A 24440-nucleotide genomic window follows, 5' to 3' on the forward strand; every position below is an offset into this window, starting at 1 on the left:
CACCATCAGTCTTCTGCCCGTGTTGACATGCCAGCAGCTAGAGAGAGGTTTGGTTGGGGATGGATGTCTGATTCAGGAAAATGCAAAAGAAGTGTGTGAGTTTTATTACGATTCTGAAGCAGAAATACTGATATGGGAATTATTTTGAGACATGTGAAAGTGAAGGTTGCAAGTAAGGGAAGAACTGGAGAACAGGTTATTTATGAAATGGTGAGATGCTGGGGTCTGGAGAAATGATTTGAGGATCATTGTACCCTGTATGTCTGAGGATGGGATGCATTTGGAGTAACATTTGGATAGAAGCCTTGTGTGTGTATATAGCATGAGAGCAGGAATGGGTGGGTTGAAAATAAAATGGGTAAGCCTTCTAATACTTTTAAGTTCTATCTGTCTGATGTTAATTTTGGTTTTGTCATATGTTTGAAACTCATTGTAACTTGGTCAGGGCCTTTTGGAGTGAGCAGTCTAACAACTAAAGTAAATAATTTCAGTGTATTCCTCAGAGACTGACAAAGAGCAGTATTCATAGTTTAACAAAAGGACATCAGTTCTGTTAAAATAAACTATTTAGTGTAATTCTGCATCATAAAATCTTTTCCTTTTCCTCTGTTTTCCTATGTCTGTGTTCTATTTAAGATTTGCAGTCTTGCTTAATATGTGTGGCAAGAAGAGTTCCATTGAAGGAAAGACCACTTCTGCCCTCATCAGAGACATTTAGTACTCGCCAAGATTTGCAAGGTATTATGAAACAGAAATTAAATTGAAGATAAGGACACTAAAATTGTAGGAGGTATCTATCATAACAATATTTGTGTATATGCAGGCAAAATAACTTCACTAGACACCAGTACTATTCGAGCAGCTATGAAACCTAACTGGGAAGATGTGGTGAGAAGGTGCATACAGAGATTCTACGCACAGCATGAAGGAGAGATGTCTTTTGCCAAAAGGCATCATCAGGATGGTATGTTTTCCCATATAAATCTTCAACTTTAAATATTGTCATGGGATGCTAGATGGGATCAGAAAGGAAAGATAATGATCAAAAAGGAAAGATAATGATCTTGATGTAGTATCTAGATATCAGTACTGATATCAGTACAGAATACTACTAAATACAAAGGGTTCCCTGTTTGCTACAGTATTATGTAATGATTCTATGACTAGATGGATGTTTCTGCAAAACTGTAATGAACTGGGAAGGTTTTGTTGGTTGGACTGATGTCTTACACATGGCATGGGATAGCCCATGGAGCTTTAAGTCAGATATATTCTCAAGATGAAATGATAAAGATTATCTAAGCTGTCTTGCTGAGCCAAGTGTTAGAATTCCTTAAATAGAATACAAAACTGAGGAAGCAAGGAACTTTAGTATGATTGGACAGAAGCTGATTGACCCAATGCAAATTTAGACAGCTTATGAAGACATCTGAACCTCTGAATGATGCATTTTTCATATCTAGATCCTATACTCCTGGAAGATTATTTGAAGTAAGAGACTGTATGATGTTAGTTAGTTTACAGGGCTCCCCGCCGAAGCAGGCTCTGGGTGGCAGTTTTGGATTGCCAGTATTTAAACAAATTGCTCTAAAGGCATTAGTAACATTTTCACACGCACACATATATTTGACTAACGTAAGATAAATGCTTGAGTTCAGTGGCACATTTAAGACCAACAACGTTTAATTTTGGGTATAAGCTTTTGTGTATATGCACACTTCATCAAGGAAAATCTCGTTTTCAGACTGTGCTAGAAGAATGTTTGTGAGTATCTGATAAAGTGTGAATGGACCCAAGGTATTATGAATTGAACAAAGTGCTGTACTTGGCAGGTTGAAGGATATCTGAATCCTGTCTTATGTCTGTGTTTAAGTTTCAATATTATGCAGGGCTTTTTTGTAGCAGTAACTCCTTTGCATATTAGGCCACACCCCCTTGATGTAGCCAATCCTCCAAGAGCTTTCAGGGCTCCTTGTACAGGAGTTCCTTGCAAAGGAGTTCCTGCTTCAAAAAAAGCCCTGGTATTATGATTTATTGATCATATGGCAGAGTTACACACTGGAAGCATATACTAATATAAAATATATAACTAAGTTGATACAACAGGTATGAAGTCTGATTGGGCAATCCCCCCAAATACTAATATCTAAATTTTCAGTGCACGCAATTGCAGCTGGGGAGACTTCAGAGAGCTCCACCACATCTCCCTCAGAATCACAACACATTCCTGTGACAGATGAAATACAGCTTGGCAGGCTGCACCACAGTCATATGCAAGTCCTGGTATTTTGCCCCATTTAAGCAACAGGTGTGCACAACTTCCAAAGCCTGTTCATATTCTATTAGCAGCCGTCCATACTTTACATGGCAACTTTTCATGGCAAGTCAAATCTTGTGGGCCTCTTGTTGGTTTTTATCAAGTTATGGATATCAGGTGAAACTGATTGTATCCATGCTTGGAACCATTCATTCCCTAGATCAAAAATTTGTGATTGCAGGATTTGTGCAGTTCTTATTGCTGGGTGTCAGGATCTTAGCCTGCATGGGCCTGCATCAGCTATGTCTTTGGCAATGGACAACTCTCATTTTCATTCTATTTTTCCTGGACTTGGGATGAGCTGCCATTTACAGTAGTAGCCAGCCAAAATTTCAAGGTCCCTAGTCAGCATTCCCTTAGTCCTTTCCGTTAATCTGTGCCTTTCTACAATTGTCATGTCATCAGTGCAAGCAAACTTCCTGGATATTGTTTTAGGAACATCAGAGATGTATTGATTTAAAAGAACTGGAGCAAGGACTGAGCCCTGGGGTGGCTGTTAGTCAGTTTCTTCTGCTTGCTGACTGACTGACCCATAATTACTTGGAAAGTTCTATTGTTCAGCATGCTATTTAGGAGCAGACATAATGTTCTACTGGGGAAAACTTGTAAAAACTTGTACAGCAGACAATGCTTCTAGATTGTGTCATAAGCGGCAGCCAGATTGATGAAAACTGCTGATGTCTTAAGACACTTCTGATACCCTGTGTCAATGAAAGTTGTTAAGCTGAGAACCTGGTCTTCATAACTAGGACAGGATCTAAATCCTGATTGCTCTATAGGGACATGTTTATTAATTCTGTCACATATTCTGTTCAGGATTAGCCCCTCAAGGAGTTTATAACAGGAGCTCAGAAGGGAAATAGTATGTAAGTTTCAGTAGGTTGCATAGGTAAGCATCATGCGTGGGCAAGACAGCTGTTCTTTACAATATAGTTAATAAAATCTGCTTAGTCTGCCTTTCTGCATCTAATGAAATGGCACATAACAGTTTTTCATGACATTTCTGAAACATATGAGTATACTCATTCACCTTAGAAGATGCTTGTAATGTTAGCCTTTTTCTGTGGTGAATTATTTTATTGTGGATTTCCATAGTGATCATTTAGAACTGTATTACTGTGGGTGATACCACAACAATATATTATAACAAATAGAAGTCCCAAAAGCACTTGAGGAAGGTGTCTCATTTGCTCTCCATTACTGTTTCATTTTTCCCCTACCTGAAAGCACCAATACATCTCCTTCTGATCCACAAGCCACCCTACATTTATTCTTTCCCCCCACCCATTTTTCCACCTTCCCTGCCTTGTCAACTGCTCTCTGGGAAAAGTCTGACCAAGTTGCAATGCACCAGTTTCCAGGCTAGACCAAGTTGCACAGTCAAGAACCTTTCCCCCCCTGTATTCACCTCCCCACATCATTTATTCTTTCCCTTCTTGTGGCAGCCCACATAATCCTCATCATTCCCTACTTCATTCTCAACTTCCCACCCATCAACTCACCTACATTTTATCCCCCCCCCACACACACACACCTGTATTTATTACTTTTACAACCTTTCTCCACAATGGAGACCCAGAGCAGCTTACCATCAGTCTCCTCTCTCCCATTTTATTCTCACAACTTAGTGAAGTAAATTATACTGAGAATGTGTAACTGGCCTAAGGTCACCCAGCGAGCTTCCGTGGCAGAGTGGTGGTTTGACCTAGGTCTCCCAGATCCTACTCTGAAACTCTACATGATACTGGCTTTCATGGGGTGGCTGTTGGTGAAAAGAAGCAAGCAGCTGGGGTAATCATGCAACTCATTGTGGTAGCAAGTCACCCTGTGGTTGCTGTTAGGCCTAACCCCATTGAGTCCTCCCTTAAAAGTCAAAATAGTTCAGAAAAGGGCCCTTCCACCACACCCACCGTTTACTGATAGCAACCAAGGCTTTGAAGGCTGTGTGACTGCCTAGCAACATTCATTTGAAGACAATTCATTTGTTAAAGCTGCGGGTGCTGCCAGGCCCATAGCCATGGCCGCCTACCCAACCCCCCTTCCACCTGTATGGCCCCTCCTGGCAGCCTGGATCTTTCCGCGGCCGCTGCTCTGGTGGCCCCCGATCTCCATGCCACTCTGGTGGCTCCCGTTCCCCTCCACAGTGCCTCCCACCCACTGACTGAAGCTCTGGCTCCTGGGACTCTTTCAAGGCCGTCTCCCCCCCCCCCCCCCCGCCGCCAATCAGTTGACTACCATGTTTTTGGGGTTTTAAAAAAGGTTTCTTTTCTTTTTTTGTAACACTGGGGCATTTTTTCAGATTTGTAGAAAGATCTGTGGGTTTAAGTATAGACAATTTGTCCATGTTGAGAATTTGGTATGTTTGATATATTGATTTGGTATATTGGTACAGCATGATGTGCTGATCAGATTATTAAAAGAAGGGGGAGAAACCAAAATGTGGATTTGAAGAAATACAGACTGAAGCTCTGATCTTCACGAAAATCCCTTTTCCCCCCAGACTGTGCTAGAAGAATGTAGGTTAATCATATATTACCTTTAGAGTGTTTCTGTAAGCATAGTACATCTCCTTACTCTCTCCTTTCAGAAGTAGGAACTTGCTGTGTTGAACAAGCAACCTCTTGAGAAACTTAAGAAACTACATCCAACACAATATAAGGAATCATTAGTGTGAATGGGAGTGGGAGTGGGAGTAGCTGGAATAGAGGCTAATAGAAAGTAATAAGACTGTGGCCTAAATTTTGAGAAGAAATTTTTTTCATCTATTTTTTAATTAAATAAATCTTTATTAAAAACAAAAATCTTTGACTTATAAATGCATATGAAGAGCATAAAATTATATCATTCAATAGCATTGCAAAAATAGTCCAAAGAAATACTGCATAAAATAGCATGAACAGAGAAATAATAACTAAATACGAGCCAACCAGATAATACACCCAGACATGCGCCTCTCAGACCTTAAACAACTAAAAATGAAGCCAAGAATGATAAGTGCAGTTGGAAGGAAGAATACATTGTTCTGACATAAAATTTAAAATTGGGACTCAGATAGATCTAAACTTGATACGAGTGCTTTCTGAATTTGAAAAGTTGTGGTTCACAAAGGTCGCAATTTTATGCATGATAAATTGATCCCAAACTTTATCATTCCAGATTCTTAATGAAGGAGGCAAGGGAGATTTCCATACTGAAGCAATAGTAATTCTTGCTGCTGCTATAAGTATGATGGTCAACTCTTTGTGCGAGACTGTATGAGAAGAATCATCCCACAAATTTAGGAGCATCTAAATTTATATATTCATTTATCTTTATAGATCCTCCCTTTGCTGCCACAAACTTTTCTTTTCAAAAGACTTGGTAGAATTTGTGTATATATGTATTTACATGAGTTATACACCATACCTCAGCTCTCAGGCTAACAATATAAAATCTAACATGAAATCTAAAATACTCAGTAAAACAACTTAAATTCAAGAGCAAAACAAAATCAGTCATAAACATTGAGCTAAAACAAAAATCCCATTTCTTGTAAAAGAAGCAAAAGATGAGATGCCATCCTTTTTAACTTTGGTGGCTAATAAAAGTGATAAGGGGGACATCTGGTAAAAGTACACAAAAGAAAATATTTAATTACCCTCTTCATCCCCCTCACCCAGCAGCTTGATTATTGCCTTGCCCCTGCTTGCCACCTATTGACATTTTTAAACTGCTGTGACTCTACCAGCATTCATTTATTTTGACATGGATCAGGCCTCTACTTTTGGATGCTTGAAAAAAAGTAGCAGAATGGTTGGAATTAACTAACTTTGATTCAGTGTTAAACAACATGTGTTTAGATTTGAAGTAAGTCGTCTTACGTATGATTCTCAGTTCCAGAAATAAGGCTTTTGAAGTGCAGTCATAGAATTAAAGAATTTTCACTGGTTTTAAATGTATCCTGGAACGAGAGTCTCATCTGCTGCTGACCTTTGTCATAGGCTGTGCCTTACAGTATGCTTTGCCACACAATCCCAAATTTTACATCAAGTATTACATTTAAAACAGTCTAAAAGCTTATTTAATTTTTGTGTGTATGCATTTGTAGAAAGGTAATAATTAAATTTAAATAATGATTCATCAGACTGTTATTTTTTTTAAAGAAAAGGCTGAGATCTTAACATCAGTGTTGTTGACAAGGGAGTGCTGGAATTTCCTGCTGTGTTCTGAAAATGCTGCTGCTGTCTCTGAAAGTTCTGCCCAAAGGTTAAACTAAAACAATGACATACCTTCGGTGTGAAATTTTATTTTACATTATTCTACAGCTAGCACATGCTTTGTTTTTCTTTGCAGTCTTATTCTGCATATACTCTTCTGGCTGTTTAACGTGTGTTTCCTGTTTTCCTCCTGTCGCAATAATAGTTTAAAATTTAGTAGCATGACAGATGACTTCAAGGTAGGAACAGGGAAAGAATCCAACCATACCAGTGTTACAAGTCTGGGAGGGAAAAAAACTCATCTAGGATTATGAGAGTCTTGAGTGTCACTTGATACGCTGAATGATTGATACAGGAAAACTGTAAACACATCATGGGTCAGCAATAAAAATTGGGCTTTGTGCACCAAAGGAAGTGGCAAGGATTTTGTCAAGATAAATCTTTAAAACTTAATTCTTGTTTTTGAAGGCAAGGCTTAGCAGTAACTGAAGAACAAATGCTTGTTTTGACATGACAATAAGTGGGTGGGCTTGACAGACAAGCAAGGTTCTACCTGGATGTTCTTAGGATGGCCATAAAATACAAACTTGATGGTATTTTAGCACGAGCTCATAAAAATCAAGGATTAAAAATACTCAATGGGTTTCACAGTTAATACAAGGTCAAAATTAAAATATAGGTGCAGTCTGAGTCAATGCAGGTGCATTCTCCTTATTTTCTCCCTCAATTGATGCTGAGACCTCCTTTGTTCCAGACAACCTTAATAGCAACTGAATAATGTAAAACAAATTAGTGGCATGTCATTTTGGATGTCATGATAAGCTACAGTTTCTCCAGAACTAAGAAGTCTTCACTATCCAAGTCATATATGAGAAGAAAAGGAGAGGCGCGCACAAGCCTTAGAACTTGAGAGGCTCATTCCTGTAATTAGCCAACCACAATATGTTCTTTATGTGTTAATTAAGCCATTGTTTAAATAGTAGTTTCAATGAAGCCCTTAGAATAGAATAGAATCCAAACCCCCAGATCTCTGAAACTAATACTCTTAGTTCAGTCGCTGTATGGATCCTAGCTGCTCCCAGAGGCTTCAGGAACACTGAAGTTGTGGATAAACTAATCTCTTTGACAAAATGCCATAGGGCATGTGGAGGGAGGGGAATCAGACAAAAATGCTACCATCTTTCTGCTTTCATTGATGCAAGAAGCTCCATTGGCACAAGAGGTAGCACACACATACCAATTGTATATCCCACCCCACCCCCCAGCCATACATCAGTTTTGAGAAAGTCTTAGGATTGCCCACCTGGATGGAGAATTCAGGGAGAATCCATACCCGCAAGCACTTTCCTCTTGTGGTTCATAGGATCCAGATCCTTGGATTTATATACTTAATTTCCCTTGTAGTACCTTAGTCCTTTACTGATTTAAGTCAGGGCTAGACTGTTGTGATTATAATATATTTTTATTGTTTTTAAATTGCACACGTATACATACAAGAAAATTGGAGACAATGACATGAATACAATGCTGGAGCATGTTTCTCAGGCACTAGTTGCTTTCTGCTCATGGAAAGCTAGGGTCTTCCCTGGGCAGAAAAGTGCCTAGTGGAAAAAGAAAGTCTCCACAGTAGAAGACAGCGTTCCACAAGCAGAAGGAAATACAGGATCAACAGATGTTTCCTGAACCTGTTGAATTTTCACTTTTTAAAAACTAAAAGTAAGTCAGATAGGTATAAGCAGGGCTCTTTTTCTAGCAGGAGCTCCTCTGCATATTAGGCCATGCCCTCCTGATGTAGCCAGTCCTCCAAGAGCTTACAGGGAACTTCGTACAGGGCCTACTGTAAGCTCCAGGATGATTGACTACATCAGGGAGCATGGCCTAATATGCAGAGAAGCTCCTACTTGAAAAAGAGCCCTGAGTATAAGCCAAATAGTTGTGCTTCAGCCCTGATTTTAGTGAGAGAAAATATATACTTATATTTCCAGTTGAAACCAAATGGGGCTGAGAAGTGCTTAACTTGAGCTGGATCATGCCCTTAACATCAGCTACCTGGTGTCCAAATATGAAAACCCAGAATTAAGAAAGAATGTGCCAAAGGAAATGTAGTTGCTCTGGGGCTATATTAAAATTATTTACTAAACTGGAAGCTAATTATGCACAGGAAATTAAAAGGGCTGGGCATTAAGCAGCATTTCATCATGAGGTGACTAGGTAGTAAAATAATTTGCAACAGCAGCAAAAGCAGCTTGTCGTGGTACAGTTTTTAAAAGTATACTACTAGGTTTGTTGTTTAATCTGCCATCACTAAATTTCTTCTCCCTTATTTATTCATCCTGCCAGGTCCATTGCTTTCACAAGCTGCATTTATTATCTTCTTAACCCTTCGTAGCTGTTAGTGGTTGGTGTCTTTGACACTGCATGTTCACTTCACAACAAACTTAACCAATTCGCCTTTTAAGGCTAGTATGAACATAACACTGAATGTATCCTAGCTATGGTTAATGGACTGGGAAAAGGTGTCAGAATTAAATGCTTATTTCTCTCAGATCCATTCTTTCTCCAACTTTTATGCACCACCCTTAAGCATGGTTCTGTGATACATCTCCCAATACTAATTATTATTATCATAGTTTATGTAGAAAATGTATATCTAGCCATTTTATAATAGTATAGTACTCAAAGTGGCAAACCAAGATTCACCCCCAACTCAAGATTTATAACCAGTTTCAGACTTTAGTTTCATCTCCCAGGTTAGGAACTTTGGTACGGACTTAATAATTGGGGTACAGGCTTATTACTTTTGCTCCACTCTTCCTAGCTACTTAGATCAGTTCATGTATGTTATGTCATAGTTGTCTAGATCATAATCTTGATGTTACAGATTTGTCAAAAGTCCTGTATTCCCAACTAGCTACCGGAACACCTGACTGAGAAGCAGGCTAAATGTTTTCTTCTTCCTGGTCATGTCATGGTTCAAGCTGGTATGCGTTTTGGAGGGATTTCTGATTCCTTTGGGTACGAGTCTGTACATTTTCTCATTCTGAGGTCTGTTCTCATTAGCAACTTTATTCTTGTCAGTGTTCTTAAGTAGTTTGTCTTTAACACAATTAGTGTTTTGTTATTGTTATCTGGAAATTGACAGGACTAGTTGATTTCAGTTCTGTCTGATGCGGGGGGGGGGGGGGAGAAATCACTTCCAGTTTTAGATTTACTGTTCAGAGAACTTGTCATAGGGAAAGTCCACAGGTAAGTACATAGATTTTTCCAATGCTGCCACCAGTTTTAAGATCTGTTGCAGTTTACTGTGCTTGTACCTTAGCCTTAATCCGCAAAATATTAGCTTTCCCTTTAACAAAATTTTGTTAAATTTGAAACAAGAATGGCAATTCTTCCTGCTCTTAAAAAAGACAACTAAGAGTCCATATTTTCATGTGGCTAAATCTGCAGCAATCCAGATTTCTTACTACTACTTTTGTTGTTTTTCATTTGCTTTTAGTGCTGAGGCAGGGGCTGGCATTCAGTCCTGTCTATCGATTTTCCCTGTCTGATGGCACTATAGTTGCTGCCCAAACGAAGAGCAAGCTCATCCGTTCTCAGACTACTAGTGAACCTCAGCTTGTAATATCCTTGCACATGCTTCACAGGTAATTTATTAGAATATTTTATATTGAGTATCTTCATCTCTACTTCCTAGAAACTGCTTCAGAAAGAGTACATAATTCACTATATCTTGCATTTCTGGAAGCCAATAGCTTTTTTTTGGGGGGGGGGGTGAGCTGTAGCGTAACAGTAAGTCATATATTTCTTTAGAAAACAAATCTGTGTTAAACATTTATTGGGAAGGAGATTCCACTGACTTGACTTGAATTCCAACTAAGTCAATTTAAGACTGCTTTTTAACAACGCTACTACTAACAGGTACGGGTAAGAAGCTGTTCTTTCAGGTTTCAATATGTCTCTTCCAGCCATTTGTATTTAATTTGGTAGTTCTACTGTGTACTATGATTTCCCTTTCATGTTTAGGTTCTGGTCATTGTCATTACATAATTGCATACTAGGCTAATTCCTATGACTTTGGGAGACATGGTATTGATGAAATCTGGAACAGTTCTCTTGGATACACAGTGTTATTTTGCATGCAATGATGCAAAGCTAATAACAGCTCTGTTTCAAAATACAGGGCTGTTTTTTATGGTTCATAAATTGTTAACATGCTAATATGCACACAACATGGACTGAGCAGTCAGTTTTTCAAATGAATAGTTTCTGCACAACATACAGTTTTCCCTTCAATTAAACGACAAACTAACTTTTTTTGGAATCATTAGATTCAGTTTACGTATTTATGTCAGGTTCTATTTTGAATTAGTACTTTTTTAGAAATAGAAATAGTGAACATTTATTTCATGTTATCTTTTGATTATTGCAAACAAGTAAGTGCTGTAAACTGAAATGAAAGGACTGCAACATGGTTCAAGTATGCAGCTATCTAACCAAATACTCAATAATTCAAAACTGTTTTTGTTGGAGTTGAGGAACTCCTTTTCTATTTCATGGATGTCAGCCGAGGCAATAAAGTTAAAAACCTGAAGCTGCAAATCAAATACTTACAATAAAAGGAAGGTTTAAAAAAATTTATAATGGAATTCTAGAAACAGGATATTAACCCAAATTTTCCTTGGTGTTTTTTTAGTGTGATTTCCCCTTCCATTTCATTCATCTTTTGCTAACGAGAATTGACTGGGCAGTTTCTCTTTCTAGTCAGCTTTTCTTTCCTGTTCTCATGCCACTAGCAGGGCAAAGTTTAAATGTTTCAACTGCAGAACTTACAGTGCAAACACTGCAAAGGAATGTCTAAATCTGTGCCAAAAATGCTATTGAGTATAGTTTATGAAGCCCTTTTCTCAATTTTGCACACATTTAATTCTCCAGAAACTTTTTTGAGGTCAAGTCTGGAGGTTTTAAAAAAGATTTTGAATAGAACTTTACTGAAGAGGTTTTCTTAAAATTACAAAAATCTTTTAAGAAAATCTGTAAAGGGAATTAAATTACAGTATTCTTTAAAAAACTGTCTTGCACAATTTCCCTTAAATATGGGTGTCATAGCCACCTATTTACTATTGCTTCTCTCAAGAACAGTCATGAGTGATGAGAACAGGCCCGTAGCTACGAGGGGGCCTATGGGGGAAGAGCCCCCAACTTCTGGGGGGGGGCCCAACCAGTCCCCGGGGCCTCTGACATAGCTCCGGGGACTGCCGCCGCCCCACAAGCAATTTGGCCGGCTGGGGGCAGAAGCAATCTCAGCCTCCCCCTGGAGTTAAAGGGCCAGCAGATCAGCTGTTTCGCAGGCCCTTTAACTCCAGGGGGTAGCTGGGGTTGCTTTTGCTGGGGCTCCACCAGCTGTTTTAGTGGCGGGGAAGGAAGGGAGGGTTGTGACCAGAGTGAAAGGGAGGGAAAAGAAGGGTCTTCTCTTCCCTCCCTGCTGCTCTTGCGGCTGCCCTCTCTTCCTCGCCATTAAAATAGCTATGCCGGTGGGGCAGAAGCAGCTGCCTACCTCCCTCTGCCACTTAAAGGGCCCGACGATCAGCTGTTTCACGGGCCCTTTAACTAGCAGGGGGGCTGGGGCTGCTTCTGCCTCCACCCCATGCTATTTTAATGGCGGGTAAGGAAGGGAGGGTGGTGGTGAGGGGCAGGCAATTAAGAGCTTCCCTTCCCTCCTCTCTCTGCTGCTTTTCCCGCCACCACCCTCTCTTCCTTCGCAGCCACTTGCCTCTTCCCCTCCCATGCAGCCCCGATCGCAGCAGCTTCTCCTCGCTCCTTCCCAGCCCTGATTGCAGTGGCTTCTCCTCACCCCTTCCCCTCCCTCCTAGCCCCAATCGCCACTGCTTCTCCTTGCCTCTTCCCCTCCCACCCAGCCCTGATCGCAGCCACCTGCTTGCCCCTTCCCCTCCCTCCCAGACCCGATCACCACTGCTTCTCCTTGCCCCTTCCCCTCCCTCCCAGCCCCGATCGCAGTGGCTTCTCCTCACTCCTTCCCCTCCCTCCCAGCCCCGATCACCACTGCTTCTCCTCGCCTCTTTCCCTCCCACCCAGCCCTGATCACAGCCACTTGCTTGCCCCTTCCCCTCCCAGCCCCAATCACAGTGGCTTCTCCTCGCCCCTTTCCCTCCCTCCCAGCCCCGATCGCCACTGCTTCTCCTCACCTCTGCTGCCTGCCTCTCCCCCCGCCTGTTCCCGCGAGTAGCCCTATGCCTGCTGCCTACTTGCAGAACTACTCATGAGTAGGCGGCCCATGCCTGCTGCCTACTTGCAGGGCTACTTATGAGTAGGCGGCGTATCTGGTGACTGGGGCGGGGCGGAGCTGTGCTGCCTAGCCAGAAGGGCTAGGGGCGGCCTTGCCTGTCACTAGAGAGAAGGTCGTTTGGGGTGCTGGGGGGCATCAGTGCCCCCTGAAAAATGTAAATGCCCCCCAACCTTCCAAATCCTGGCTACGGCCCTGGATGAGAAGCTATGCAGCGAAAACACTAGGCACTCTTAAAGAGAATGAAATTTATCTTGAATCTTCAGGCAAAAAGTCCAGCATTCCTCCCTGTCCACATTCCCTGAATAGGATTCCTTGCCTTGCATAGAAGTGAACACATTGCCAAGTAACATTACACCTTCCCTGCTCAGTATCTTAGACCTGTGCCTGTTGAAAAGCGGAAGGATAGGACCATGTTCATGTCCTCTTTTTGTAAAAGCTATATACATATTACTGCAGTTTGGAAGCAAGAGGAGATTTGTAGCTCCAAAACTTGTGGTAAAGGGGAAGCAAAAAATGATTTGGGCTTGCCCTGCCATGGTGGGCAAGAGAAAGAAAAGCAGTCCATCTAGTGGGATGGTGACTTAAGAACACAACTGTCAGTATTCCTGTGTCTGTGCAGTTGATGACAAAGGTCTCGTATACTATATAGGCCCTATTTGCATTTTACCCACTGAGTTGCCTGAGTTTCCAACTTTCTAGAGGCTTTGTGCTTTATTCAGCAGAACCAGGGCCAGCCCTAAACTATCTGGCACCCTGGGCAAGTCTAACGTCTGATGCCCACACCACACACTGATAACCACATGGGGGCACCCAGTTTGGCGCCCCCAGAAGGCCAGCGCCCTAGGAAATGGCCTAGTTTGCCTAGTGGCAGGGCTGGCCTTGAGCAGAACGCATCTAACCAAAAGATAGCACAAAATATATCTGAACAGGACTATGGCTGTCTCTCTGCAGCATAGTCTTTCTTTTCCTTCTGCTCATCAGTTTATACATACATTGGCTATTTTACTATTATCACTAGTGGAACTCTCAAACATAGGATAAATGTGAATGGAATACATTTGTATTTGTCATGGGAAAGCCTTCCACGCTGGTCCCCTTGCTCCATTTTTGTATCTAACCTTCCCATTTCAGTGTGTGTATGAAGTTTTCCTTAGTGATATAAAGCAACTTTTATTCATTAGGGTTGCCTTTGATGGCTCCTTTCTTGCAGGTTTTTGGCTGTTTGAAGAAATGTCTTTAAAACTACTTTTCACTGTGAGCATGGTTGGGAAATGCTAGTTGGGAAATGCAGGTTCAGAGCTATAGGAGAGGTGTTACTTTCAAAACATTAACAAGTGCTTTTCTGTTTCATTTTGTTTTTAATGCAGAAGTTTGGATTTGTCTAATATTTTACCAGCACACCCCACCCTCTGCTAAATATTGTCAATTCTGTCTGCTATTGAAAATCACTTGTAGTACATTTAGTGATGAGCGGGGGAAGGGGGGGAGATGTGCAACTTTCTGTCTTTTGTTTGTAGCATCAAGATAGTTTTTGTTGCTGTATATTTTTATGTGTAACTTTCAAGAATGTGCAAACAGAAATGTTTTAGACATAAAATTAGAGTATGGGCTCTCTTTCTAGTTGAGGTCTCATTGGGAGAAAATAATTACATCTGACCAGGGGTGGAATTCTAGCAGGAGCTCCTTTGCATATTAGGCCACACACCGCTGATGTAGCCAATCCTTACTTACAAAAAAGAGCCTTGTAAACTCTTGGAGGATTGCCTACATCAGCAGTGTGTGGCCTAATATGCAAAGGAGCTCCTGCTAGAATTCCACTCCTGCATCTGGCTCATTCAGATGTCACAACAAGCTGCAATGGAGTTTTAAAAATAACAACTTGAATTTGTTAGAATTCCAGCTTGTATGGAGTAAGCATTCTCCTGTTCACAGAGCCACCTGTATTCATTCATCATGGTGAATTGGAGCTTGATCAAACTGGTAAGTTTTGCATCAAGCTCCACACACAGAATGAGGAGGCAGGAGTAAGTGTCACCCATAAACTGGAATTCAGTTGCAGTTTGTCATGACTGACTGGTTTGTCAGCATTCTGCTCTTACCTTCTCTCATTTTGGAATTTAAGACATGCCAGCTTGATCAAGATCTAGCTTGACATAATGTCTGAATGCAGCTGGTACAGAGAATTAGAGCTGGTCATCCCCTTCCTTTCTCTTTCCCTGTACAAACTGGGGATGCTGAAGCACAGCGGCCAGCCAGAAAGCAAGCTCTGTGTGTCCAGAGGAGGAGAGAGGAGCAAGGTGGCCATATAATAGTAAATAAGCTATGTTAATGCACAGTGCTGACAAACCTTTTAGATTAGAATTTGTGGCGATATCTAAACCCAACACTTTCTATTCTGTAAAGTAGGGATAATAACTTTTGCAAACAATGTGATTGGCTGTTCTCACTTTTAAAAAATTGGTTATCTGTTTTAAATTGTGAACAAGATAAAGATCAGGAAAAAAACAAAATACAATTAAATACTCTATCTATCATTGCATACTGGGAGTGTTAAAAGTATATTATTTTGTAATTCAGCATTTCAAATGTCAATTATAATGTTATCTGCTTTCTCCCCATGTTACAGGGAACAGAATGTTTGTGGAATGAACCAAGATTTAACTGGACAAGCAATGGGAAAGCCATTGAACCCAATTAGCTCCAGCAGCCCTGCCCATCAGGCTATGTGCGGTGGGAATCCAGGTCAGGATATGACCATCAGTAGCAATATGAATTTTGCCATAAATGGCCCAAAGGAACAAATGGGCATGCCAGCGGGCAGGTTTGGTGGTTCAGGCGGGATGAACCATGTGTCAAGTATACAAGCATCCACTCCTCAGGGTAGTAACTATGCACTAAAAATGAATAGTCCTTCTCAAAGCAGCCCTGGCATGACACCAGGTCAGCCAAATTCTATGCTTTCCCCAAGGCATCGTGTGAGTCCTGGAGTGGCAGGAAGTCCTCGGATCCCACCCAGTCAGTTTTCCCCTGCAGGAAGCTTGCATTCACCTGTTGGAGTTTGCAGCAGCACAGGAAATAGCCATAGTTATACCAACAGTTCCCTCAATGCACTTCAGGCTCTCAGTGAGGGGCATGGAGTCTCTCTAGGGTCATCATTGGCTTCACCTGACCTAAAAATGGGTAATTTACAAAATTCCCCTGTAAGTATAAATCCTCCCCAGCTAAGCAAAATGGGAAGCCTGGACTCTAAAGATGGCTTTGGACTTCATGGGGAGCAATCGGAAGGTACAACTGGACAAGCAGAGAATGTCTCCCATTCAGGAGAGCAGAAAGAAAGTAATGATAACATCCCCCAGGTTGTCAGTGGTGAGAGGTCTGATGGACAAAACAGACTACATGACGGCAAAAGCCAGACAAAGCTCTTACAGCTGCTGACCACCAAATCTGATCAGATGGAGCCTTCACCTTTGTCTAATGCGATAGGAGATGCTAACAAGGACTCCGTGGGTTTATCTGGTTCTGGTTCAGCACATGGAACCTCGCTCAAGGAGAAGCATAAAATTTTGCACAGACTCTTGCAGGATAGTAGTTCTCCTGTAGACTTGGCCAAGCTCACAGCAGAGGCCACAGGCAAAGAATTGAGCCAGGATACCGGTAGCACAGCTCCTGGTTCAGAGGTGACTGTTAAACAGGAACCAGTGAGTCCCAAGAAGAAAGAAAATGCACTACTTCGCTACTTGCTAGATAAAGATGATACTAAAGATATTGGTTTACCAGACATTACCCCAAAACTGGAACGGTTGGACAGTAAGACAGACCCTTCCAGTAGCACAAAGCCAGTAGCTATGAAGACAGAGAAAGAAGAGATGCGCTTTGAGCCTAATGAACAGGTAAGAAGTAATTCTTTTATTGTTCGTTCAGAGATGAATGGATAAACCACTCTTGTCTAATAATGTTTTGATAGGGGGAAGGCTATGGCACTTGATCTTACACGTCAGTGACCTTGCTTGTATTACCAACACTAGGTGGGATGAAAAGGTCTGATCCTAGTTGCCTCTAGTATGGTTGTTGATACAGCATCAGCTGTGCATTGCAGTGCAAGGAGGAAGCATGGAAGTGAAGTGGTGGACATTAGAGGCACTGCTTGGACCAGTCATTGCCTGATTTGTCTTATTATTGGGGGAAATTTCAAAGGTGGGGAGTATAATGGAAAGGGAGCTATTGTTTTGAAAAGCTCCAATGAGCTAATATGCAGTGGCTCATTGGGCCAGGCCTAGTGTGTACAAAGTTGCATTAAAAGTATGTAGGTGCTTCTATATGATAAGTAGCAGCTTGCTCTAGAGTTTTAAAAAAATGGTATTTGATAACGGCATAATCTTATTTCCCACAGGAAGTGTAATCTAAATATAGCTCAAAACAAGCTGTTCAATACAATGGTAGAGCAGAGAATATTCTAAATTGTTCCATCATCCTCAGTTTCTTACCTTCTCTTCCTCCTCCAAAAACAAAAGCTGTTGTGCTCTTGTGGTTCCTACCTACTTACGGAATAGAGTTGTTGAAGCCTATCTTCTGTAGTGGTAGATCTTTAAATAATTACTAATTTCACTCTTTAGTTTTCACTGGAAAATACAATAAGGCCATGATGGAGTAGAAAATATTTTATACGGAAGAATTTGGTGAAAAATAAACATAACATTTCCTTCTTTCAAGTGGAATTTCTTTCTGAACAGGAAACATGAAGCACATGCAATACCAAAAATAGCATGATTCCAGGTAGCATATTTAAATAGTAATCTTCCTGGCCCACAAACATGCATCTCAACAATTTTTTTTTAAAAAAAAATTTCTGTCACTAGAAAGTTACTGTATAATTTTGAAACTGCTTTGATCTTTTTTCTGACACCTGCCTATCTTTTCTCTTGCTGGTTAAGTGTATTACAAGCATGCATGTATATCAGTCAGTCAGTTTTGGTACATGGGGTATTAATACATATTGTCTGAAGTGTTGCTTTCCATAAAGCTCAGGAAGGGTCTGATATATTGGTTTGCATGACTTGCACGGTTTGTGTTTTATGGTATTTTTAACCTGCCAAACTACAAATAAGCCCTGTATTTATACAGCAGTTGACTAAATCATGTAAAAATTGTTATCCCCAGTATTCTGGAAATCTTGGCAGTTTTTTGGTTTGCCATTGTTATAGATTATTAATCTTAAATTTTGTTTTTAAAAACTAAATACAAATTATTGTAGAACACTATTACACAGAAGTCCTGGGAAAGTCTTACTAAGAAATACAATGGTGTACAAGCTGACAAAAAATACAATCCAGGTGGAAAATAGTCTTGGCTGGGACCAGATATATGTATGCAGTAGATAAAGGCACTGCAAAAAGCTTGAAAGGCTCAGTTGACTGGTGCTAATATAGCCTTTTCTTTCTGTGTTTAAATAGTAAATGTATATCAGATGTACACAAAATGTATGTAGTCCATGAAAAACCTGACCCACATGTAAAACAAAAATGTGGAAATTATTCTCTGTTGTACTGGGGGATTTGAAAGCATTTGGGAAGTTATCTACATACAGAGCTACAGAGGAGATTAGCTTTCGTGAGCTAATTCTAGGGTGACCTGAGAGATCCCTGTGATCCCTGGCATGCTTCCACAGGTGAGTGTAGTAGATGATATATCTGGCAATGTTAGTTGAGGCAGTACAGGCTCTGGCTTTCTGGGGTGGTAACACTGACAAGGCCTTTTCCTAAATGTGGTTTGTGAAGTAGGGAGGCAAGAGGCAGGTTTCTGCACATACTCAGTTATATGCTATAAAGCCAGGTATAAGGCATGGTAGCTGCCTGAGTATTAGAGGCCCAAGGCTTAGCTTTAGCCAGCTCTCAGCTCAGGAATTTGCTTTGAATATCTGGGACATGCATGATGCTAATAAAGAGCAGAGTGACTCTGAGCATGTTCTCTCAGTGCTTCCATGTCCATTGGTAGAAAGCATTTGCAAAGCTAAATTGCTAGATTGAGTCCAGTAGCACCTTAAAGATCAACAAGATTTTCTGGGTAGAATCTTTCAAGAGTCGCAGCTCCCTTCATTAGATAGCTAACAGAAGGAATTTTGACTCTCAAAAGCTTATTCCCCAAAAATCTTGTTGGTCTCTAAGGTGCTACTGGACTTTATTCTAGCTGTTCTACCACAAACCAACCAGCTACCCTTTGAAACTATCTCCATGGAATGCTATAGTTGTTAATTATGTGACAGATCATCCCTTGCTGAAGAATTTTCATGGCCTTAACTAGAGATCTTGCCTTAACTTGGGGTTCTTCAAAGTCTCCACTGACAGAAGGAATTTCGCTCAGCATAGCAAAATTTCCTACTGCAGCCCAGAATGCCTTCCAAAATGTTCTTCTGGGGTAAAGGGAGACTCTGGGAATAGAACATTTGCTGCAGCAGCAGGGAAATGATGGGGGGAAGGAATGTCTCCTGTTGGAGGGAAATTGTTGGATTTAACAGTGGACTTGTTGGTAGCTCTTAGGACAAACTATGACACCTGACAGAATTGCTGATGAAAACAGCAATCCCACGTCAAACTCTTTCATCTCTCCCCATAATATTTGAGCAGAGTTAGCCATATAGTGGAATAGTCAGGTAACTGTTAATAATGGAATAGTCAGGTAACTGACCTTGAGCCACATCATTGATAGACACAGGTGTGGGTGAGAAGGGGAGAGAAACGATTCAGGTAACTCCCCTTCATCTGTATAGCATTTTTAGATCCAGTTTCATACCCAATGTTGTACCTGCTTCTTCCTTAAAGTATTCAGGTTGATAAAATTCTGTGAAGAATTCCAAAGGAAAACTGAAGAATAAAATAGATTCACTATAAATCTATATCAAGTTATTGAGACAATATTTACTTCACAGTCTTTTAGATAGTTATATAATTGTTATAATTACAGTCACAATGGAAACCTCACTGGAAACTGAAATAGTAAACATTTTCCAAAATGCATTCTTTAAGTATTTTATCTAAAACTTGATTAGTAATATTTATCATATTTTAAAATACTTTTCCAGGAAATTGAATATTGAGTCTGCTATGCATCCTATGATTAATAAATGTCTGCACAATAGTAATTAAATGTGTATTAATCTCCTTTATCAGAAGTTTTCTTTCTGAATTTTACTGTGATCTTTATGTGTTTAAGAATTTGTATTAATTAAAGAAGTTATTCAACTGTCCTGTTTTAGCTGTTTTTCAAATGTTAAAACCATATAATTTTAGTGATTCTTCGAGAGAACTAGCATAACTCTGGGTTTTCCAGGAAGTAACGTCATGCTGACGCCAACAGGCACCCTCTATTTCCCTGACCCCCAGTTTCTTATTCTATTCACCTGGAGGAAATGGCAACTTCAGAGGACAGACTAGAGAATCACGTACCAAGAAGCTCCTCCAACTCCTTAGACTCCACCATCCCCAGGCTCCATCCCTAAATCTCCAGGAATTTCTCAATCTGGAGTTGGCAGTGACAGCCCTAACAGTCATGTTTAGCAAATGCCTCTCCTCAATAAAGGCTAGGGTTGCCAGGTCCAACTCAAGAAATATCTGGGGACTTTGGGGGTGGAGCCAGGAGACTTTGGGGTGGAGTCAGGAGCAAGGGTGTGACAAGCACGATTGAACTCTGAAGAGAATTCTGGCCGTCACATTTAAAGGGATCGCACACCTTTTAAATGTCTTCCTTCCATTTGGAAATGATAAAGGATAGGAACACCTTTTGGGGGAATCATAGAATTGGACCCCAGTCCAATCTTTTTTAAACTTGGGTGTTTTGAGGAGAGTCACTGGCTGCTGTGCTGAAAACTTAGTATCTCTACCTCTCCCCCTCAGAGCACCAGATACCCACAGATCAATGCTCTATTATACCCTATGGGAATTGGTCTCCAGAGAGTATAATGGAGTGCACAGCAAACATTTCTTTCCCTCCCCCACCGCTTTCTGCTAACCCTGAAGCAGGGGGAGGGACTCAAAACCAGGGGATCTCCTGCCCCCAACTGGGGATTGTCAACCCTAGAAATGCCCAGTGCTTGAAAAGGGGAGGCAAAAGCTGGCAACAGTCAAGTAAGAATCTTATAGGAGGCAAGAATTTCTGTGCTTCTGTGCTTTAGTTTATTTAGTAGACTCTTTTAATATCTTTTAAATTTGCCTGTGTACATAATATATATGAAGAATTCATGTTTTTAGTGGAACTGTTAATCATTTCTTAAAATACCTTTATTTTAAGGTTAGTTATGATAAATAATTAAGCAGATAAATGATAAATACTTAAGCAGAGGAAGCAGTATATTCTTAGACTTACTGGCCCAGCTGGGGTCAAAAATTTTAATTACTTATTTTCAATTTGTTTGCTTTGGGATTTCACTGAAAGTTTACAGTATTTTTCTGGAGTTTTGTATGTCTACTGTCTACTGTTATGGAAGGCCAGAAGAAAGTCTGTATGTATGTTGGTACATACAATGCTTTTTCAGGGATTTAGAAGTAATTAATAGACTATTTATTTTTATTACTAACCAAGAGCTAGCTTTAGTGCTTTATTGTGAGTGTTATTAACAAACAATGTTCCCTCTAAGCTGCAGAGACTTGTGAGCAAAAATCCTACTTTGTGAGCTAGTGGTATTAAAGTTGTGAGCTACTGCATACATTATTGTGCTCTAGGGCCATCCTTCCGGAACTAAGACAAAAATGTGTGAGCTGGAGACTAAAAATCTGTGAGCTAGCTCATGCTAACTCAGTTTAGAGGGAACACTCTTAACAACATATGTACAAGGATCATGAAATGATTCAGCAATGATATGATGACTGAAACTATATTTGAAGAGGAAAAAATTGGTTGCCAGTTTTTGCAATCTGGTGCTCTTTGAAGCAAATTTCCATGACTATGCAGCTGTGTTCATGCCTGATCATTGCAGCTGCAGTTTGTTGTTACATCTGAATGCAACCTTCATCTGGCCACCCTTAAATTTCAGAATAATTTGAGGCAGTAGAGTGCCCTCAACCCAGAAAGCTTTCACTTCCTGTGATGTTTCCATTACTAAATGTGTCTGATCAGCAAGCCAACAGTTTAATGTTAAGTAGGGAAACTTAGGTTCTGGTTTGCTCATTAGATGGAAATAATCTCTGTGTATTTGGTTTTTAAAACTTTGTAGTTTTTTGCTGGTAATGGAAAGACCCAGCAAGCCAAAAGCGTGTTAATCATGGGAAATAACTGTTTTCTAATATGTGTTTGTTCTTGTCATAAGCAAGCAACACTATGACAATGGCAGAGTGCTTTCTTGCTTTAAAAAGTTCTTTATTACATCCATGAAACTGTATCCTTTGCACCCCTGGAGATACCTTTGTGCCAGTTCATGACTATGCAGCAGGAATTAAATATTAATGGTTCACTTTTAGAAGGAACATTGATTAATCTACTTTTTGGTTTCAAAAAGAGTCTGAGGCAAGAGGAGAAAATATACCAGACCTCTTATTTGTGGAGTGTATATCGCTATTACTTTAACCTTTTACTATTTTTACAACCTAAGTCATAAACCACAAACCTTCATCTCATGGGAAGAGAAACTAAAAGTTAGTTATCATGTAGTGTATATCAGGCGATCCAGCTAATGGATGCTCCTGTCAATGTTGACTTACAGGGTGTTTCCCCTCATGGAGACAGGCTTGTGTGGTTTCCCTATTGCTGTTGTGACTGCCAGCTCAGTGTAGTGGCTACAGGGCTTCCACATGGCAGGTTTTCCTGGAGCTTCCCTGCCCCAGTCTCTTAGCAGTGGCCATTCTCCCCTGCCACCTGTGCCACCAAGGCTTTTTCATTTTTTAAAATTCGCAGTTTTGTATTATTATTTTGTCTTAATGTTATAATAGTCTGTGTATCAGTTTCTCTTGAATCTCCAACTTTCATTTTCTTTAAAGGCTGTATCCCCCTTAATTGCAGAGCCATGCCTTTCCTGTTATATCTTCACCAGGGCTTTTTTGGTAGAAAAAGCCTAGCAGGAACTCATTTGCATAGTAGGCCACACTCCCTGATGTCCCCATTGTTTCACAGCAGGAACTACTTTGCATATCGGGCCATACCCCCTGATGCCAAGCCAGCCAGAACTGTGTTCCTGTACGTTCCTGCTCAAAAAAAAACCCCAACCCTGATCTTCACTACAAAAAGGCCTAGAGAATTACATTTTTAAAAATGAAAGTTTGGAATTAGAGAACCTGATATATAGATTGTAGTAATGTGATAATGATACTCAACTGCTGTTTAGAAGCAAATGTGAAGTGTCCCCAGTGGCAGGAGAATGGCCACCATGGGAACAAGGGAAATGATTGCCTTGAAAGCAAGACCAGGAAAATCTGAACTTTTCCACTCATAAAGCAGCCATCCAGGAGTGGGTTTGAGAAAAACCAGTGAAGATCTGGGAAGACCTTGGGAGGTGCACAAACACACCATAGTACTATGAAGGGTACTTCCCAACAGCATAGAATTTAGGGTGAAAAATCTATATGTGATATTTGAAATGAACAGTTAAGAGTTTGCCCTCAGTAAGTAAAATGTTTGTGGTTTCCTCCCTTTTTATTAAAGCCTGGCAGCGAGCTAGATAATTTGGAAGAAATTCTGGATGATCTGCAAAATAGCCAGTTGTCCCAGCTTTTCCCAGACACCCGACCAGGTGCTTCAGCAGGATCAGTTGACAAACAAGCCATCATCAATGACCTCATGCAGATCACTGGTGAAAACAGCCCTGGCACTCCTGTTGGAACCCAGAAACCATCAATGAGGATCTCGCAGAGCAGTAAGTCCAAACTATTATCTGGTCACAAAAGCTTGTAGCATTATTATGCAGGAGGTTGGACTAGGTGACCATAGAGGTCCCTTCCAACTCTATCATTCTATTATGATAAGAAGAAAAACTGTAGCTTTTGCAAGAGTCTTTCAGGTTGAAAAGCAGTTTGATAATTTCTACTAACAGAATAGCACCATCTGCTGTTCTAATCCACTGGAACACCATTTTGAGCACTTACATTGGTGCAGTTTTTACCAAGATGGTCATATTTAATATCACTGCATATTTAAAATATGTATTTTTAGCTGACAGTTTTACTTTGTCTCATTCAATAACACATGACTGCCATGTGTTTATTTATGTAATTAATTGCAGACTATTATATTGTACCTAAGGAGAAGTCGACCCTCAACTGGGTAGCCAGATCTTGGAAGCTCAGCAGAGTTGATCCTGGTTAGTATTTAGATGAGAGAATTCCGAGGAATACTAGGGTCATAATGCTGAGGCAAGCAAGGGCAAATCACTTCTGAACATCTCTTGCCTTGAAAATCCTACAGGATCACCATATGTCAGCTGTGACTTGACAGCACTTTCCACCACCAAGGAGAAGTGGATGCTTTACCATAAAATGGAAACACTTCAAACAGAAATCACAAACCTTCTAGCAGCCATTTGCCTCCATACAGTTGTGGTCACAATTCTTGCAGAATGCTTCGGCAGTCAACAGAGGATTTTCAAAACCTGATCTGTTAACTTGGCATGATAGGCTTTAAGAGGTGGCCAGTAGTGGATCAGTCA

General features: G+C 40.6%; 1 protein-coding gene across 5 annotated transcripts in view; it reads left to right on the forward strand.

Annotated features, from left to right (window-relative positions):
* NCOA2 (nuclear receptor coactivator 2) overlaps positions 1-24440 on the forward strand; it is a 194337-nt gene that overhangs the window by 142942 nt on the left and 26955 nt on the right. For all 5 annotated transcript variants that reach the window (XM_060243657.1, XM_060243660.1, XM_060243659.1 and 2 more), the window contains 5 exons: positions 637-738; positions 824-964; positions 10010-10157; positions 15444-16707; positions 23441-23651. In XM_060243657.1, the coding sequence (XP_060099640.1) occupies positions 637-738; positions 824-964; positions 10010-10157; positions 15444-16707; positions 23441-23651 (1866 nt within the window). The remainder of the gene's footprint in view (positions 1-636; positions 739-823; positions 965-10009; positions 10158-15443; positions 16708-23440; positions 23652-24440) is intronic.

The sequence above is a fragment of the Heteronotia binoei genome, chromosome 7, assembly GCF_032191835.1.
Source record: "Heteronotia binoei isolate CCM8104 ecotype False Entrance Well chromosome 7, APGP_CSIRO_Hbin_v1, whole genome shotgun sequence".
NCBI classification, from domain to species: Eukaryota; Metazoa; Chordata; class Lepidosauria; order Squamata; family Gekkonidae; genus Heteronotia; species Heteronotia binoei.